This window comes from Acromyrmex echinatior, chromosome 12 (genome assembly GCF_024713525.1).
Source record: "Acromyrmex echinatior isolate Ae372 chromosome 12, ASM2471352v2, whole genome shotgun sequence".
Taxonomy (NCBI): Eukaryota; Metazoa; Arthropoda; class Insecta; order Hymenoptera; family Formicidae; genus Acromyrmex; species Acromyrmex echinatior.
The window spans coordinates 12,051,111-12,073,357 of record NC_141863.1 but is presented as its reverse complement, the minus strand read 5'-3'; the positions used below and the strand labels follow the sequence as shown (position 1 = coordinate 12,073,357).

General features: G+C 29.8%; 1 protein-coding gene across 2 annotated transcripts in view; it reads right to left on the bottom strand.

Annotated features, from left to right (window-relative positions):
- The window catches only part of Hlc (putative ATP-dependent RNA helicase DDX56), a 57,721-nt gene that overhangs the window by 18,234 nt on the left and 17,240 nt on the right, over positions 1-22,247 (bottom strand). Inside the window, exons 2-5 of one of the 2 annotated variants that reach the window (XM_087411919.1) lie at positions 18,909-19,167; positions 13,553-13,996; positions 13,196-13,455; positions 12,899-13,091 (exon numbers count right to left, since the gene is read on the bottom strand). In XM_087411919.1, the coding sequence (XP_087268045.1) occupies positions 12,899-13,091; positions 13,196-13,455; positions 13,553-13,975 (876 nt within the window). In that variant the 5' untranslated portion in view covers positions 13,976-13,996; positions 18,909-19,167. The remainder of the gene's footprint in view (positions 1-12,898; positions 13,092-13,195; positions 13,456-13,552; positions 13,997-18,908; positions 19,168-22,247) is intronic. The other variant, XM_087411918.1, reaches the window with a different exon arrangement.

The window sequence follows — 22,247 nt, the reverse complement described above, 5'->3', positions numbered from 1 at the left end:
ACATTCATGGTTCAAAGATCATGCTCTGTATCTGATGGGACCAAAAGAGTGTTGCTTACTATGAGCTGCTGAAACCTGACGATTCCATTACGGGCGATTGGTATCGGCTACAATTGATTCGTTTGAGTCGTGCATTGCGAGAAAAACGGCCGGAATACGAGTAAAGACATGATAAAGTTATTATTTTTTTATTATTAATTTATTTTTCTTCATGACAACGCTCGGCCTCATGTCGCAAAAGTCGTAAAAAAATATTTGGAAACGCTTAAATGGGATGTTTTACCGCACCCGCCGTATTCTCCGGACATTGCTCCTTCTGATTACTGGTTGTTCCGAAGGATGCAGCACGATTTGGCAAGTCACCAGTTCACTTCTCCAAAATTGGATCGCCTCCAAAGACGAGTCATTTTTTTCGAGATGGAATTCGAAAATTGCCTGAGAGATGGGGAAAAAGTAGTAGCCAGCGATGGACAATACTTCAATTAATCTGTTCATTTTGTTTTGAAATAAATGCATTTTTGAACACAAAAAAACGGACCGAACTAATTTGTACTTCTAATACATGTAAACAAATATTTTTTTATAATGTTAATTTTTTATAGAGTAGTAATAAGATGGCCCCGAAATTAAGCCTGCACCGTGAACACGATCAAACGTGATCCAAGATCGTATTATTGATCTGAAAGCAAAAAGTGAAACTTTTTCTTAATGAGTGGATTTGTAAATCTCGCGAACTAGGATAACACAGACCGACAAAATTTAGGGTGGGGGGAGATTTTATACTTTGAACTTTGAAAAATGTTTCCGTAGAATTTTAGATACGTTGAAAACGACTACATTGTCCGGTTTTTCATCCTCTATTTTTCAAAGAATCGTAAAAACAGTTTTTTCTGGAAGTAACTTTTTATTAATTTTTTCCGGCTAAACAAAAATGATATTGAAATTTTCGAAAAATTGTAAAAAATCGGAAGAAAATGACAAATTTTGAAATATAAAACCAAATAATTCGAAAAAAAAATCGTAAAAAATATCTGACAATTTATGGCTGTATGTTTCTAGTTTAAATCCTTTTTTGAAAAATTAATTTTCGGTCATTTGTTCAAAAGTTGAATTTAAAGCGCTAAAGTAGCTCGTGCGTCACCTATAGTGCGCGATATTCTCTTGAGTCTAACATATAACCACCGAATACAGGAGCTGTTGTGTAATCTTTTTTGGTCCCTAATTTCGAATCTGAAGTAAAAAATGTGCAATTCAAAATGGCGGATCCAATATAAAAAACAAGAATTTTCAAGAAAAATCAGTACATGAAAATTGATATCTGAAAGTTTTGTAAGTCTCTGATTAGTACTGTAATCACAATTGTTGAATTCAAAATAGCAGATCTGTAAAATTATTTTCAAACTCTTTGGATTATAGAACGTACAAAAGTAAGAAAAAACTGAAAAATAAAAATGCTCCGTTATGGAAATGATTTTTATATAAAATTTTTACATAAAAATGATTTTTATTAATAAATTTCTTCACATATTCTATAAGACGTTATTTTATTCAAATAATATTCTTATAAGTGCTTATTCTCTAAATATTGGGTCATCTAAAAAGTATCCGCGTATTTTTTGTCACTAGATGTGTGTTGATGGTCATATATCTAGTGACAAAGTACCGCGGATACTTTTTAGATGACCCAATAATTGTGAAATTAAAAATATATTCTCTAGTATTGTTATGAAATAATATGATTTATATATATAATAATATATATTTATTTTTTTAACCCATCAGCAGATTAAAAATCTACTAACATTAAATAATAGACTTAATATTTTGAAAAATTTAAAAAAAGTGGAACGAAAATTTTGACTATAATCAAATATAACTTAAATTCTTTATATTTCTATTAAGAATATTAGAGAATTTTTTAATAAAAATTAAAAATGTCGATCTTGACGAAAATCAACTTTATTTATTTCAATCAGATTTTTCGAGTATAAACAAAAACTTGAAGTTTTTTTCATATTTTTTTCCTAATAGAGAATTTTGAGACGAACAATTTGAATTATTTTTTGTTTTTCAATAAATTAAACAGAAATTATGTTCAACTAAACGTTTGCAAAATAAAATAAATTAAAAATATTAAAAAATTCATATTTAGGATATTAATAATAGAGATAAAAATCTAAAAAAATAACTGGATACATACTTTAATATGAGGAATATATTAAAAAATCAGTAAAAAAAAATTGGCAAGGGTCGGTGACAAAGGCCATCCAATTTGGCGTAGAATGCCCCAAGTATATCTGTACATATTAGGGCTAATAATTTGAATCGGGTAATAAGTTACCAGAATTGCTCTGTTCAATTGTCTGTAGTATCCGCTCACTACTCGAAATATGCGGGTAATACTCGGATACCCTTATTAGTCGTATTACTTGGAAGCATTATCTAGGTACCCTTAGTACACACCTTAGTTTTGGGCACCCTTACCACACATGTTCAGTCATTCGTGTTCTGGATTAATTTTCACCACTTTTATAAGTATATACAAATTATTAAACAATTTTTACGTATACTTTGACATCTTTCGAAAGTATTTGTAAGTATTTGTAAAATTGCATATTTATAACAAATTGTATATAAATTGTTATAACTATATATAGTTAACAAAATAAGAAATATGTACTTTTTTCATACAAAAAAAAAATATAAAACTCTAAAAATATAAATATAAAACTCTATGTTTAATATCTTAAAGTTGACATTCCAAACTATTATATTATACAAAAGAAAAAATAGTTCAAGTGTCAGCTAATAATTAAAAATTTAGTTATTTAGTAATCTGAAAATGTTTTTTTAGTATGCATAAATGGCTATAAATTGATAAAGATATATTGCATTTACATTTTAAACGATGCATTTTATTATTATTATATTTAAAAAATTTATAATTTATTTGTACATATAATGTTATAAAGAACATTTTCTTAATAAATTATAAATTTTTTTAATAGTAATAATAGTAATAATAAAATGCATTGTTTAAAATGTAAATGCAATATATCTTCAATTTATATATAATATAATATATAAATAAAATATATTGTTACGTCCAGAGAATTCTATGATTTTTTTTCTTTCATGAAAATATTACCATCGAATCGGAAACTAAACACTTGTGGGAATCAATTCGAAAGGAATTTCAATCTTGTTGTAATAGGAGAATGTAATGTCAAACGTAGAAAGATTAACAAGAAGTCAAAGGATGATATCTAATAGATGGATCGGGTATCTAAAACCGCAAATCAGCGATGGAGTATATATTTTCAAGCTAACAATAGAATCAGTCCATAAGACACCTAGGAATAATTGATCCCTATATTTTCTCGCTGATTATTCCCATCAAAGACAAAGAAACTCATAGCATAAATTAAGATGTGCAAAATGCATAGCGGACAAAGCCGATTAAAAAACTGATAAGTCGCGAATAATTTAAATTAGCAATTCTGAATTGGGAGTGCATACCAGTGGTTGAAGTGATTTCCGAGGACGGCTTCTTCAGTGAACATCTGACAGAAGAACATCCTCGTCTTCTCGAAAAAGGAAGCAGATCTAATCCATCCGTCTCACCGAAAAATAAGTTTAAAGCAATCTATTCATTAGAGATTTTATTTTTAAAAATTCTAGTGTCCTTCCGATTATTAAATAGATATAAACGAGCGGAGCGATCCGTACTAACACGACGCCAACTAATCCGATGGCAACAAACGCCGCGATGACAGACAACGCGACCTTCTAGCCATTCAGTTAAAACGCATAAAAATTTTAATTTACTACAAATAATTAGGCGAGTAGAAAAACAAGTAGAAAATTAAATAAGAATCTCTTCTAACTACACTTCTCGGCCGGAATTGACTTCACCTCCTCTAGAAATCTCCTATTTTCCAACCTTAAACCCAGACAGTCCCACACAATATCCTATGTCAATATTCCATCAACCTCCCTGAACCTTCTCCAAGTAACCATTTCTCTAAATCCTTCCAACCAATCACCCACCTTCGAACCCTTTGAAAATAATCCTTTAGACGAACTAATTTATATCTCTCACCCATCTCTCTCTCTCACTCGAACGACTTAGAAGAATTATTTTCTTCAAATCCACAACTTCCTAATTCCTTAGAATTTCAAATTTTTAGAAATTATCTTTCCAGATTCTCCCCTTATCAACAAATTACAATCCTAGATCCTGAAATCCAAGAACCCTTCCCCGTTCCCATTCATTTCTTATATTCCGAATTAGCCTCTTCCTCTCCTGATTTAGAGACACAATACCGTAACTTATATACTAACGTTTGGAACTCTTAGCTAAACTAAAAGAATTTATGTAAATAACAAACAAGAAATAGATCAAAATTTTAATTACACTTCCCAAGATTCTATTCAGAAACCTCCGAAATAATATAAAATCACCCACAATACAATACAACATAACACAACAATTTTCACTTAATTAAAACAATATTTTAGTAAACTTAGTTTAGTTTTAAGAAATTCAAATTATGTATAATAGAATTCATTAAATCTAGAGTAATGTAAGATAAGCCGAATGAATTATTTCAAATCCTTCACCGGATTCCTCCTCTTGTAAGGTCACACGGTCCTATCTCAGGTCATAAGGAATAATTTCCTTGATTTAAAAACGGGCGCATTATCACAAAACAGAATCATTGCGTTCGGCTGCAGACTTCTGTTTTGAAATTTAACCCGAGTGCGTTCGAGTCGCGATACGCGCGATGAGACATCGAACCACTATCTTGGTCTGAAACATCAATTCAAACAGTTCCACGCACTTTCTAATTCCTGTGAAATAAAGATTCCTGGGACTCTAGCGTAACAATATTATATAATATATAAATAATATATAATATATAATATTATATATTATACAATATTACAGGCAAGATTTTTAACACAAGGATGTAAAAAATCATTGTGTTTATTAAGGGCTAATATGTTGTTCTAAAGTTAAATTCTTTTTTTTAATAATTCGCAAAATATTCCCGCAATATAAATGAGAATTAGTTAAAAATAAAGAAAAAAATATTTTTACATACAAAAACGTACACTCTATACACACGACGGGTAATTTGTGACACAGATGTGAACTTAGAAGTTATTCTAGTTAAGGGGATTCCTAAAGATTAGTTGGATTAATCATATTGAAAATAGCACTTACAGACGATTTATGTGTCATTGACACATTACTGTATCAATATCTCACACACACGCCACACATACACATCAGTTTCCGTATAACAATTACATTTTAAGTACAAGTCCAATTTTTAGAATTCCACACTATTTCATGAAAACTACTAGTCTGTTTAAATACAGATTGCATAGCTTTTATATGGAAATGTTGTCACGACACAACAGCTCTGGAGCGCCATATTGGACTAACAAGGAACGTTTCATAATTGTCGGATACCTATTTGATTCTCAACGAAATATGTTGTTAAGGATGTACGATCGATCACTTGCGAAGTAAGTGGCGAGGAGAGTACTATTGTCCTATATTGATAATATCAATCTTATATGAAAATCTTTTAATAATAAGAAAGACTAATTTATAATTTATTAAAATTAAATTTTTACATTGATTGCTAATTTTTAATTTTGAATCATAGTATTAATATTCTATTATATTAGAAAATGCAAGTATTTAATGTTTTATGTTCAATGATTATCGATAACTTGGCAATGTCGCACATTAAGTGCTTTTTTCAATATGCATACGTAGCTTTCACTCACATGCTTTTTATCACTTTTTACAATTTTATTTACTGTCAAGGGAGATAAGCATAGTTTTCGTCCATTTTTACCAATGTTTTAAAGCAATCTCATCATTTTGTTTTATCCAAATGTCTTTACTTGGCATAAATGGCATATAATAAAAATTAACGTGTTATTTCTCAATTCTAACGATTCAATATGACTGTGGTGACTACTCAAGAGTCTTAAGTAAAATTGTATAGATTTCTATATACTTTATGACTGTATATTATATATGTATATATATGTATTTAGATTAATAAATATTAATTTATTTAGATTTAGTTAATATATATATATATATATATATATGTATATATATTAACCCTGTTATTATTTCTTTAATATTTAATTTTTCCCATAAATAAAAATTAAAGATTTTATACAATTTTATTATTCGAAATCCATTTTTTTATAATAAAATTATTGTATAAAATTAAATCTTTGAAAAATGAATTTAGAAACCACTATCGCATTTAGAAGTATATTGAATTGTTGGTAAATGTCACGTCTGAAGAGTTTGTGACATAAGTGGACGTATAAATATGTATATTCACGTAGCAGTTTTGTGTTCAGTTAGTGCAGTCGTCTTGTTATAATCATATCTGCAATTTGTTAAATTGTTATTCTGTTAGGATACAAAGCAAAGTTAAACATCTTTAAAAAGATTATCAATCCGCTTAATATTATTAGCTTCTATAATTTCAATCTAATAGAAAAACACCAGTACAAAAATTGCTGAATAGCATTTTTTATTATATTATAATGGATTGGAAATAATGAAAAAAATCTGTCTTGATTACTAAGAACTTTATAAATTACATAATAGTTTTGAAATAATTGAAGATAACAAGGAAGCATGAAGATAATTTAAATTCTTATCCTCAATGTTAAAATAATGACGCAGACTTTGACTTTATTAAAGATGAGCTGTTGAGTATTGACAGAACTGGAACATTAATGAAAAAAATAACGACAAGAATAGAAATCGTCCTCTAAAATCAATGCAAAGTAAATTTAAAAGAGTTTCATCTGTATGTCAATTAAGACGATGAAAACAATTACAATCAAGAAAATCATATAGAAAAATTATTTTACATATCTAAATTTACGCATATGAATTATGATCCAACAGTGATATCGATCTAAAAAAAAGTGGATTTTACAAAGCTTAAGAAATAGAAAATTTAAATCCTATATTTAAAACATCTCACAGTTAGATATCAAGATTCAAAAAATCTCACCGAATTGTTTCGAGAAAACTTATGAAATTTGTAACTATAAAAACATTAGAAGGTTCCATTAATTTGCAAAAAACAGCTAATGATTTTCTGAAAAATAATTATCTTCTAATCATTTCTTACAGAACATTATAAAATGATCTGTAAGAAATGTGATTAGAAGAAAATTATTTTCCAAACATTGCTTCTAATAGCGTTCTTCTTTTTGATTCGTAGACGTTGTCCAATATCATTTCAGATTACCTGTGCAGAAAAACATATTACTACTATGATTGTACTAAAAGGCACTACAGGAAAAATACAACCATTAAATGTCTACAGATTCAGAATTTGGAAAAATTTTGCTAAAAAATTTTTAGATATTATAAGGTGTACGACTTTGCTTATACCGTTTTTTTCCGAAATTCGAGGCTTTATTGTAAAAAACTGGTTATACATTTATGATTCAAAGTATTGTCCATCGCTGGCCACTACTTTCTCCAATCTTTCGGGCAGCATACGAATCCCGCGTCGAAAAAACTGGTCATCTTTTGAGGCGATCCACGAATCGATCCAATTTTTTATTTCTTCATAAGACCGGAAGTGCTGGTCAGCCAGGTCGTGTGCCATTGATCGAAACAAGTGATAGTCAGAGAGAGCAACGTCTGGAGAATACGGCGGGTGGAGTAGGACTTCCCATTTCAACGTTTTCAAGTATGTCTTGACCACTTTCGCAACATGGGGTCGAGCATTGTCATGCTGCAAAATCACTTTATCGTGTCTCTCGTTGTATTGCGACCGTTTGTCTTTCAATGCTCGGCTCAAACGCATCAATTGCGTTCGATACTGATCGCCTGTGATTGTTTCAGTCAGTTTTAACAGCTCATAATATACTACGCCGAGCTGATCCCACCAAATACAGAGCATGATCTTGGAGCCGTGAATATTCGGTTTGGCCGTCGACGTGGAAGAATGGCCGGGAACTCCCCATGATTTTCTGCGCTTGGGATTATCGTAATGAATCCATTTTTCGTCCCCAATCACAATGCGATGCAGAAAGCCCTTCCATCTTTGCCTTTCAAGCACCTGTTCACAAGCAAACAAACGCCGTTCAACATCTTTCGGCTTCAACTCGTACGGCATCCAATTTCCTTGCTTCTGAATCATTCCCATGGCTTTGAGACGTTTTGAAATGGCTGATTGAGTCACTCCTAATGATCGTGCTAATTCTTTTTGATTTTGACAAGAGTCTTGATCAAATAATGTCTTCAATTTTGCATCTTCGAAAATCTTCTCTCTTCCACCGCTATGCTGGTCTTCGACGTGAAAATCACTCTTCTTGAAGCGTTGAAACTTACGACACGTTCTTTCACTAATAGCGGTTTCACCATAAATATTTGAGAGCATTCGATGAGCCTCAGATCAGCCGCAGATTTCTTCATATTGAAGCAGAAAATTAAAACCTCCAGCAAATGACAAGAATTTGACTCGTAAACTGACATTTTCAATCGAGAATAACTTTATGATGCAGACACAAATTGACTAATGTTTCTATGGGATTATGTTGACAGATGCCCAAGTTTATTGTGTAACGTCTATGATCTATTTATTTCGATCACCATTTACTGCTAAAGCCATCTATACGAAAAAGGTATAAGCAAAGTCATACACCTAATATTTTGTTATTGAAAAGTAATATAAATTTGCATGAACAAAATAATATAATAAAAATCTCTGATACACAATCAATTGTCATTCCCACGATATCACAACTTATTTAAATATTTGTGGTTTAAAAATGGTTATATAAACAAAAGTCAGAGAATTTGAAAATCTATAGAATTTAGTTTTGACAAAACTTCAACAAGATATGATATCAAAGGTTACAATAATACAGCTATAGTAAAATATTCATAGTGCAAAAAGTCATTATGTTTAAATCATTTTTTCTTCGAGTATCATTATTGTAATGAGTAAATGATACAAAATATAAATTTGTTGTGTAAATATTTAAAAATTATTATGTAAACGACAAATAAATAAGATATTAAAGCGTAATATCGAAAATAACTTTAACAGAATAATCTTAAGATATAAGGAAATAATATACAGAGATGAATAAAGAACAAAAGTTTTACTCACTTTAAGGAAAAATAATAAAAACTATCTTAATGTTATTTACAATCTGTAATTCTAAAAATATCAATCATATTAATTTCCTTAATAATCGATTCGATTTCTTTATCTTATTGTTTCAACAATAATTACTTATGAGCACAGATAACATATATATACGGAAACATTTATAATTAATTTTCAAAAATGATATATTGTAATGTAATTCCATTATACACGATTGAAGTTGGGAAAAAATAATCTAATTTGTAATTTGAAAAATTTGAAAAAATTGTGAGTGGCGAGGGTATACCCTGGTATACTGTAAACAATTTTTTAATTTTTTTCCTCACAACTTTAAAGTACTTTTGAAACCATAACTTTTATTTAAAAATTTTTTTCCATCTTTTATACTTCCGATGATATTCAGCTCGAAAGAGAAATACGATTTTTTTTTTCAAAGGAGTGTTTCGCTCCTTAAACATGAGTTAGGGCACGTATTAAAAAATAAGTATTTTTATTATAGATTTTTGTGTTTAACAACACATTTCATGGAGAAATCAAATCGGTATCGAACAATTGTGAAACGTCCCTTGTAAAAAATGGTAAAGGTCTCAATTTCGAAATTTTTTTAATTCCCAGCATAGACTCCACCTCGCAGACATGTATTAACGCATATACTTTAATCCTAAAAAAGGATTTTCTAATCAGTAAGAAAGAAAAAAGTAATTGTTATGCAAAAATTATGGTAAATCTTTATATTAGGGAACTCCTTTTAGATTACCTTAACCATGACATATGATATAAAGATGAAGGTACTGATCAACTTTTCCTTATAAATTAATCGGCGGTCTCTTATAATTTGTAATATAGTTAGATCTTCGCCTTACTGACTCCCTTCTATCAAGGGAAATGAAAGTCGGACGCCCCTTAAGCAAAGGGGAAGGTGGGGTGAAAGTCGCTTTGCGTGGAAAGTCGGGTGATATACAAAAAAATAATGAAATTTTGAAAATGAGTTTTATGTAAATATATCTCGAAAACTGTAAGAAACCACCGATTAATTTATAAAGAAAAGTTGATCAGTACTCTCACTTCTATAACATATATCAAGGTCAATCGAAGAGGTGTTCCCTCATATAAAGAAATATCAAAATTGTATTTATAATCTGTAATACATTTGTTTAGTCGATAACACAGATTTTAGGATCTTTCTATATATATATATAAAGGATACCTACAAATTGAGGCAGCCAAAGCACAAAACTTGTTTTCTATTTACATGCCAAACTTATTTTAGGAATAGAAAATAGACCAATATTTGACCAGGTGCTTTTAGTACTTCAAAGAAAAAAAATATGCAAGATACGAATAATCCAAAGGTGTATAAGGGTTAATCATATTATCTGGGTACTCGTATTAGATTACCCGATGACACGTATGTTACCCTTAATTTACTCGTACAGTTTTTTTGTTTTTTTCTCAATAAAATACTATTTTCATTAATATCTTTAGTATCAATGACCGCATATTCCTGAAGTAATCGAAATTAGTGCCATTAATCATATTTTGTTATTGAAAAAGTTGCATATGGATGTATGCCATTCCATCAGAAGATGAGATACAAAGGCAGCTTATAAAATATATGGCTTTATCGTACAATGGATCAACATCAATATTAAACAAACACAAAATTCAAATATAAACACAAATTATCTTCAACTCTTATAGATGATGAGTCCAGGTATAAAAATTTTTCTTATATAAATTGATAGAAATCGATAATCATTTATATAAATCTGTAAAGAACGTTTGTAAACTTGGGAAAAAGATATCGAGTATAATTGTTATATTTAATTCTCATATCTCATTAACAAAAATTTAATAAAAATTTTAAAAATAATTGTTTAAATAATCCTACATAATATTTACTTACAGTAAATAAATATATAATTATTCAAAATAAAAAAATTACACTTAAATTAAATTAATTCTCTTATCAGATAAATGTATGTTTACATTTAATAAATATTTATTTAGTAATATCTAAACAAATATTTTTTAATTTATTAAATTTTTTTCAGTATAGTTTTATGTAATTAATGAGAATTGCGAAGAATATTTTTTAAGTTCTCTATTTTTTGGTGGCGTTGAAGCCGACTCATTGGAAGAAACTATTGAATCTCCAATTCCATCGACATCAATTCAAATTCTCAGAAAACGCCATGAAAAAAGAAACGAACAACTGAAAATCACTTCTCTTATACGAAGCAAAAAAAAAGATATAGAAGCGGAAAAAATTAAATCTTACATCCGACAGAAAATTTCTTATATGTCGGTGAGTAATGATATTAATAATGCAAAATGAAAAATGTGATAACGAAGCAGAATCGAACTTGGATTTTATCTTTTCGATTCCAAATAAGAGAGGGAAGGAGGGAGGGAGAATAAAAATTTAAAGGTTTTTAAGTGGTCTCAAAAAGATGATTTTCAAGAACAGATATATATTTTATGGCTCTCTTGCTTTTTGCTATTTTTTACATCTTGTCTTTTTGCTCCTTATTCGGTTTTTTATGTCGCTTGATAAAAGTTAACGAACTTCGAAAGAAACACAAAATACATAGCAAGAAATATTGTACAATTGCCGATGAAATGGTTGCAAAGAGGGAAGAGGCAAGAGGCAAAAACCAAAAAACAAAAAAGAAAAAACACAATGTAAAATAGGTTTCAGAAAACTGATTATAAAATAATTCAAAGAAATTAAAAAAAAATTTTAGTTATGTCGGAACTTAAATAATGTTTAAGTAAAGCATAAAATTACTTTAAATACGAAGCGCTACAAAATATTGCCTCGACCGGGAGTCGAACCCGGATCTCCTGCATTCCGTGCGAGCATCCTGAGCTTATAGACCACTGAGACCTTAGTAATATTTTTGGTTTTTGCCTTTTGCCTCTTCCCTCTTTGCAACCATTTATCTATAAGAGTTGAAGATAATTTGTGTTTATATTTGAATTTTGTGTTTGTTTAATATTGATGTTGATCTATTGTATGATAAAGCATCGCCACATATTTTACTACTTTTGTCTCATCTTTCGATGGAATGGCATACATCTTTACGCAAAACGTTTTTTTAACAAAACATGATTAATGGCACTAATTTCGATTACTCGGAACATGCGATCGTTCATAGTAAAGATTTAATATTAATGAAAATAACATTTTAGCACGCACGCATGCACGCACGCACGCACGCACGCACGCACGCACGCACGCACGCACGCACGCGTGTGTGTGTGTGTGTGTGTGTGTGTGTGTGTGTGTGTGTGTGTGTACACACACATATATATATATATACATATATATAATTATTAAATGCTCAATAGTGTGCGCGAAGCGCGCGCCTGTAATGTTTTAGTATTAACAAAATTTCATATAAATTTTCCTGTCGATGCTACAACGTCATAAAAACCTTCAAAAATATCATTCTTTGTTCTTGCTATGAGTATTTTTCAAAATTGTGACGTGATAGACAAAGTTGGAAAATGAATTCATGTTCAGCAAAAGTAAATATGTATTAAAAATAGCTCAAACTGTTAAGACAAATTTTTTTTCACAGAGTAATGTAAATGAATTGGTTGCCACATTATTTCATGTTTAATATTAAATATAATAAAATGTGTAGTGAATTTTGTGATAAAATATAATAAAAAATTCTCTCCATGTACATGTATATTCTTACCTCTTCCAATATTTTCTCATCTGATGCTATTATAATATCATAAGTGCCATTGTTAAATTGTGAAACCGCTCTACATCTTGAAGTTGCTGGTAACTCGGAATTTAAAACACAAGTTGGAATACCAAATTGCTCTAAGAATAATTTCAATTTATAGCATCTATCCACAGTATGTACAAAAATTATAGATTTGCCTCTGAATGAAAAATAAAAACACATAATATTTTTGCAATGATTCATAAACATCATTTTCTTAAAAAATATTATATACTTTACTAAACTTATCTATGTGTAAGATACCTAATTAAATGTAGTTTTAATAAAGCATATAAAATGGCAGCTTTATCATTTTCTTCTGCAGCCAAAGTATAGTGAGCCAATTGTGTAGGAGGAGCTAATGGTGGCTCTTCTAACTTTAAAATTGCAGGATTGTGAAGAATTAATTTTTTTAAACTTTGAACATCTTCAGACAATGTAGCAGAAGCCAAAACCGCTTGATATACCGTTGGTAGATAAGCTAATACAGCTTTTAAATCCTTTTCGTATCCAAATGAAAATAGCTGTAATAATCAATGTTATAATTATGTATTAAATGAATCTGACTAAATTTAATTTGTAATGTTTGTAACTTCTATACTATATGAGTAGTAGACATACCAAATCAGCTTCATCAATTATTAATGTATCGAGACTATGTTTCAGCATTAAATTTTTTGCTTTTAAATGCTGTAGCAATCGACCTGGTGTAACCACAACAATATCTGGCATATCTCTCAGTAAAAGTTTTTGCGCATTTAAATCCGTTTGTAAACTAAGATCAATTGTTCTGACTTCCCTACAGCATTTTGTCGTTAAGCTCACAATAACATCATGAATTTGCCTGCACAATTCCTTGCTAGGTGCGATGATCAGGCCTTTGATCTCCTGTTTCTCTTGTATCCGTTTGTTTATCAATATTTTCTGAATAAGCGGTACTACAAAGGCGGCAGTTTTACCTGAACCTGTACGAGCCTTGATTAAGAGATCCTTTCCTTCCAATAACAAAGGTATCACTTTGTCTTGTATTAATGTAGGTTCCATCCAACCTAGTTTCGTGATAGCCTATATAATTTAATTAATATATTTTTTAATCTATATTTCTCTTGTATATTTTAAACATATTTATAAGAACTTGCTATTATGACATATTTTGATATTTTCATTCATTGATTATGAACTTAACTTTTGAATTCGTCATTGTTTAACCGTTTAAGTACCAGAGATAATTGACGAAATAATGCAAGAAATAAGCGTTCAAATAAGTTCTACAATAGCTTAATTTCCTTAATTCTCAATTACATGTTTCGTTTTAAAGTCTTAATTTACATGTCTGGATCCAAGTCACCCACGACGTTTTTAACTAGCTCCGTAATTATCGTAAATCTCAATAGAAAATATATTTTTTTTTTAATGAAATGCCAGAATGTATAGAATCGAGATATCAAAACATAAAAAGATTTTGATAATAATGGAAAAAGTTATGCCAAAAAATATTAAAGAATTTGTGAAAAAAGTGCAATAATCAGTTTTCTTCAAAAAATCTTATCTTTATGATAAAAAAAGATATAAATAAAAATAAGTAGTGTTTTGAAAAGACGAAAACGTAAACTTTAAGAAAAAAAAGTTATATTGATTCATCCCAAAAAATATTATATAATTATTTGCACGACTGAAGTGGGAGCATTTGTACATGCTCGGAAAATGATATCGGAGGTATGAGTATTTTCTTTAAAAAAAATGCAATGAAAATATTTTATATTAAATATACAATGATTTCGATATTATTTACTCACGATTTTATAATATAATTCTGAGAAAAATAGATCGTTTCACGCTTCTCTGGCAGAAATGTTTTTATTTTACAATGAATATATGTTTCAATTATAAGAAGACATCATATATTATATATTTGACATTATATATTTGAATACAGCACTAATAAACAGGCACTTACTAAAAACGAATTTTTCGGCAAAAATCGTACTTACATTTGACGGGTCCAAGTCACCCAAGCCAAACTTTTATTGCACAATTAGCGTCAAGACAATAATGAAACAATTGCATCACGGTAATCGACAGAGAAAGGTTCCAAGTTTTTTACCCCCTCCCCCCCTCCCTCACTTCAACTTTACAATATTGACCGTATAAAAATAGCGACAAACTAAAATTTTCACCCAGGTCCAAATGACCCACTCATATGTTGAGGGTTAATACATTTAATTTTTAATTGTTAAGGTACAATTAGCTGTTACTAAACCAAACTATTCTTTAATGCAAAGTAAATGTCCAATAATGAGATAACAAAAGGAAGTAACAGAATTTGTTAATCCTTTATCATAATAAAGGAGTAAAGAAATGATTTGATTTAAAATAAAAAAAGACATGATTGCACTTCTTAGCACTCAAATAGCTAATTACATATATATTTGAAATAGAAAAAAAATATACAATTCATTGTTCAGCCAGCAATTAAAGCAGTTACATGAACAAATGAGCATTGAACAGTAAAAATTACTAGTTTTATCCAGGTTTTATCCATTGATCAAAATTGGTTTTTTTTTCTTTACAAGACATTCACTTTTTTTTGTTCAAACGTGCTTTTAATATATTTTATATATTTTAGCTGTTTTAAACAGCTTTAGAAAAAAATAATTTAAAACAAAAAAAACACGTTTTATACAAATATAAAATATATATAATATATATTAATTATATTTTATATTAAAGTCTGTATTTCATTCTTAATCTCAAGATCGTCTCAAGTAATGACATCAAATATACACTACACACGCACGCGCACACATATGTATGTGTATTGTATGTACTATAGATACGCAAATATGTCTATATGTTTCACATATCTACAGAGAGAAATAAATTTTATTATATTATATACTCAGATTAAAATTATTTAATAGTTTAATCAAATTTAATATTTCACAAATTTATAAATATAGTAGAGGAGAAGTATTATGTAGTTATGGCTAGCGTAGATATTGTGACCTCTCTTTATATCTGTTACATAGCGAATCCTAAGGATTATTTATGAAATTATTTGTTAAATAATGCCGTTGTATACCATGACTCTAATAATGCTAATATGTCAATACTCAATAGCCAGCACTTATTATAACGAATTTTTACTTTCAAGTATTTGAAACATTTTTGAGGTACATTTTAGCACTTAATAACACTTACTTCCTCATTTTTCTTAAATTTAAGCGTATTATCTCACGAATATATGTATATTTGAGTATGTTTATGTATAATTGTTTGCTATTTAACATTTTATTTAACTGTATATATTTTGAGTTATGCAAATTTAAACAATAGCATGGCATTCTAATGTGTTCCTTTATGTGTATTGATTATTCATGGTTTCTTTTTACAATATATCAAAATAATTATTCCTTGATCTAATTGTAGTTCTAATATTAATCTATAGTTTACGTTATTATAGATTTTTAGTGTACCTATATGAGGTACCTATATGTACATAACGTTATATTATATGTATGTGTATATGTATACATATTTGCATACATGCATACATTTTGCAATATTCTACTTTTTTGTTAATTTTGCAAACTGCTGTTTTCTAAACAAAACTAACTTTTTAAGACTATTTTTATAGAATATACTATTTTTATAGAAGGCCACATTATCATCCATGTTTCTCTTCGATTCACAATATTCGATTATGCAATGGTGTCGCCACATTTTTATTAATAGTGTCCTAAGTAATAAATGTTTCGTAATTTTGTATCCAGAATCGATTCAACACATTTTAACGAATGTAATTGTCAAATTTTAAACTTAAATATTCATTATTAACTAAGTAAACCAAGTTATCGTGGTAAAATGTAACTGGGAAGCTACTTTCTCCTCTACTAAATAGTATTAAAAACATATAAAGAAAACATTTTAAACATTTGTTTTAAATTGTTTTAAAAAAAGCATGTTTAATTTAATCTGATGTTTAAAATATGTTTTAAATATTTATTTAAAAAAAAAAGTTTTAAACAAAACAACCCTATAGTTGGATGTTGAAATTTTTTGCAGATAAAGATAATATCATGGTAACATTAGAAAAAGATAATTATAAATATAGACTGAAAGAAAACTAGGAGACCTACAAGATACAAACACATATGAAGTTATTGTTAAAAATCCTATTAAAAAACTCACAACTTCTTTTGGTAGTTTACTAATAAAATAGAAGAAAAACAACTACATCAATAATTCAATTTATAAACAATTACACTGCAGTGATGGGTTACTTCCGGCTTATAGAATGTCAAAAGTACAAATTCGACAATCCTCTTAGAATTATCATTTCTTCAATAGACAGTCTGTTGCATTCTTTAACCGGTTTCATATCATGTATCACAATGTCATACAATATCATATAAACAAAAACAGAGAGTCATAAAAAAGCTTTCAATTAATTGATAAACTAAAAGAAATAATAATTGAGGACGATTACAAATTAATATCATTAGACATAGTGTTGCTCTTTACAAATGTCCCTGTAGAATTAGCTATGGATTCTGTTAACGACAATGGGAATTCTCGAATAAATGCGATCCACCGAAAGATGAACTTTTGACAGTAGCCAGATTTATTCTTGACTCCACATTTTTTTATTTTTAATTATATATAAACAGAGCTTCGGCACACCCATGGGTTCTCCGTTGTCACTCATCATTGCAGATCTAATATTGCAGAGATTAAAACGTAGTGCATTATTGTCATTTAACAATCAGCTACCGTTCTTCTATCGATATGTAGACGATTATTTACGCGACATCTCAAATTCTTTTCTGCAATGTTTTAATTCGTTTCATCCTTATCTTCAGTTCACGTTAGAAGTTGAAGACGACTCATTACATTTTTTAGATGTCACTATCATAAAAAGAGGAAAATTTTTAAGTATTGATTGGTACCATAAGCAAAGTTTTTCGAGCAGATATTTAAATTATTATTCTAACCATCTCTCAAAAAAGAGGTACCATCATAAGTTTAATAGACAAAGCAATATTATTATGAAGAATATTATACAAAAAGTTTAGAATTCATTATCAACATCTTAATTGAGAATGATTATCCACAAAAATTTATATTCGACACCATTAACAAAAGAATTTAAAGTCTTTTGTAACGAGAAACTAAAATATTAAGACCTAACATTGAAAATTCAGATAACCGAACCACATGGTTCATAGTCCCGTTCATTCCTTTAATTATAGAAAAATTCGAACAATTTACAAAATTCAACAATTAGCACAGACACCAAAGTTTCTTTTTACAGTTCCAACAAATTACATAAATTCATAAAAGTCCAAAAAGATTCTCTCTTCCAGAAACGTTCTCATCTAACAGAAACGTAGTTTATAAAATCACGTGCAAAGATTATGATGCTTCGTATGTCGGACAAATGAGTAGACAACTAAAAACTAGACTTACAATATATCGTAATCACATTCGATAAAACAAGTCTAGTCGTTCTGTGATAACAGACCATAGACTAGATCTAGGACACGAATCCGAATGGGAGAATACACTCTTCCATTAAGAGGTTTCATTTTAAATTTCGCAGCATTTTTATCTGTTATAGATGGAGTTGTCGTATTTGACAATTGTCGAATAAAAACTATGTGGTTAACAACAATGGATTGATATTCGATTAAGCAAAGCATAGAAATAGTGAAAACTCACCACAAACACTCGTAAAAATTTCGCGAAGACAGTTCGCAAAATCCATACCAATTTTTTGGTCGTAGAGAAGCGCCTTCTCCAACAATTATGAATTTAATCGATAAATTTGATCGTCTCGCCAGGTTAGCAATGTTAAGAACCCAACATGTGCTCGATCAGCCAGACTCAAAAACGAAGCTTTTTTTCGAAAATAAAGCTGATTGTGTCACAGTTGAATGAATTGCGCTATCGAAAAACAATGACAGATTTTTTTTACCTGAATTGAAGAACTGGACCTGGACGATGTTTATTTTCAGCAATATGGAATTACATGAGAAGCCCTGGTGTCATTTCACATTTTTTTAGAAGATTTCAATTGGCCGATCAGATCGATTTGACATCCCTGGATTTTTTCCTTTGGGGTTATGTGAACAATAAGACTTACAAATGCTCCGCAAATGATTCAGGCGCAAAGACAATATTCGAACTGTTATTGGCGAAATTGAGCCGCATGCGAAAACGTGATGAAAAATTTCCTAAAAAGATGACCATTTGTAAGAAAAATCGAGGCGGCCATTAGATTGATATTCCACGTTTAATCGCACAATCTGTACTTTGGATTAGAATAAATATAACTAAAAACTTATTAGTTTTTTTTATTAATTTAAACTGAAACCTCTTACTGGAAGACTCTGTATTAAAATTTTAGATGAAGAACCTTGTTACAAAAAAACAATTAATCTCAGAAATGATTAATATTAAAAAACAGAAAAACAGCATAAACTTACAGATAGATACAGAAGGTCTTCACAAAGTTTATATACCAATCATAAACAAAACATGACTTTGCAACATCATGATTTATGTTTTAATATATGATTTCTCGCAGTAATAAAACACCACAGTAATAGATAATCACACACTAATTTTTATTCTCGTATGATTTTTCATTTTTCGTATATAACTTAACAATGTACAGCATACTTTTATATAATGATTAAAATTACTAGTATTCATGTAACATTAATGAACACCAAATATATGTGAAAGATTATTGTATGGTCATTTCGGTAAGTACACAAATGAGCGACGATATTGTTTACATGTTTCATTTATAATTCTAATCTAATTAGAACACTTGAAAATTTCTACATCCGATCATTCAACCAAGTAAGAGCAATTTCATTCTACTTCCTAGCTATTGGTTATTGGTCTCATTTTATTACATTTTTGTCTGTTCTCTACGAAAAAATTTCAATATCCAACAATATTGTTACTGCGCATATTTTGAATATCTGAAGAAGGCACAATCATGATGCCGAACATGTCATATTTATATGTATATTATAATATTTAGAATATTTGACAATTTTAGTATGTAATTACACATATTTTTATAATTTTAAAATTGTAAATTTTAAAATTTTAAGTTTTATAATTTGACTCTTGTATGCCCTATATTTCTTGACATTATTATTAAATAATTTTTGTCTCTCACTGTTTTTCTATAAGATTGATAAAATTTGAGTAAAAAATTATTATAAATCAATATTCAGCGATTTTTAGTAATTAATATCTTGTTAACTTTTGCGAAAATTGCAAAATGATACAGGACTCTTCGATAATTAATTGTCAGTTTAGTCCGCTCTATCTACACAAGAGCGCTTAATAAAAAGTTTCAGGACATCCTGTGCGTGCGTGCGTGCGTGCGTGCGTGCGTGCGTGCGTGCGTGCGTGCGTGCGTGCGTGCGTGCGTGCGTGCGTGCGTGCGTGCGTGCGTGCGTGCGTGCGTGCGTGCGTGCGTGCGTGCGTGCGTGCGTGCGTGCGTGCGTGCGTGCGTGCGTGCGTGCGTGCGTGCGTGCGTGCGTGCGTGCGTGCGTGCGTGCGTGCGTGCGTGCGTGCGTGCGTGCGTGCGTGCGTGCGTGCGTGCGTGCGTGCGTGCGTGCGTGCGTGCGTGCGTGCGTGCGTGCGTGCGTGCGTGCGTGCGTGCGTGCGTGCGTGCGTGCGTGCGTGCGTGCGTGCGTGCGTGTATTAGAGTTATTTTAACAATTTTTTAAATTGTTAAAATTAATCAGGACACCCCCTAAATATTCAATATCTCAAAAAAAAAACATCAAATTCTTTTTTAAGATTTTTTTGAACAATTTTAAGGGGATGCTGGAGTAGTCCTGTTTTACCGATAAAGTGTGATAATTTTCATTTATTCGTTTCTCTTAATTGCATTTACAGATTGAAAAGTCCTCCAATTAATAATAAAGTATCGACAACAACACTGGGTACCAGCTACAATTTAATTACGAAAAACGAAAGAAAATTAAAAATTATGATTTTTCCGATTCTGCAGTCGACTCGTCACAATATGTGCTCCATATAAGAATTTTAGACTTTGCATGTTTAAAGTAAGTAGCTGGCGCCCTATAAAAAAATCTCAAAAAACAATACTATGCTTGTAGAAATAAGCTTAAGAACTTTAGTATAAGAGAACGGAGTCTACAAAAATTTCAATTGTATGCTACCAATAAAATTGACATAAAGGCATCGAGCACTATTTTAATTCCTCGATATTGTGACATCGGCGCTGTCATAAAATGTGCCTCGTTGGATCATTAAAACGATCAGAATTATCGACCTACTCAGGCTCGTAACAAGCTTCTTACGTGCTCTGGTTAAAAATTTTTCTCCTGAGGAATGTAATGATTAAAGATGAAATGAAATTATGAAATAAATTAGATTAGAAATAAAAGAAATTTAATGATCCACAAATGCAATGATTAATTTATTGAACAATTTTCCAAAATTAAAATAAATCTTATATTTGTGGAAACAATATTGTGTGGAACAAATATTGTGTGTACCTAATACATGTTTTCGTCCCTGAGCTAAGATAGTAATGTAGGAAATGGAATAAAAATGTTGATAATTATCGATTCAATTTCTTGCATGATCATATTAACTTAGAGGATGCATTTTATACATTAAAAATAAAAATCTGTAATATCGACTTCTATCAAGGTCGTCAGTCACTCCAACATTCTCTTAACCCGTGCCACCATGGCACGGTTAGGCACAAACATATTTGTGAATAAAATTTAGTCAATGTTCTAATTCCTAATTAATTTTAAAGTTTTTTTTTAATTTGTTCAAAATTGAATGAGCTAAAAGCCCATTTTGCATAATTTTGATTACGGTCCAAAGTAAAAATTGCCTATCCAATTAAGTGAACAGAAAAAAAATCAAAATTATACGATAGCGAATAATAGATCAACAATTTTTAACTTAAACCATAAAACTTATGCAAAATGGGCTTATAACTCATTTAATTTCAAGCAAATTAAAAAAAATATTTAAAATTGGTTGAGACAGCCCTGCAGCTGAATTGCATATTTTGACCTATTTTGCCTATCATCATCCCTACTCCTTTCGTTTCGATAATGGTATTTAGAGACATAAAACGCTCGAATTCGGGGATGATATTAACCGTAATTCATACAGGGCACTATAGAGCTATAGAACTTTGAAACATATTGCCTCACATTCAATGTTTACACATTTTTATTATTATTATTATTATTATTATGTTAGAAACTCAAAAGTAACACTTCAAAATAAAACACGT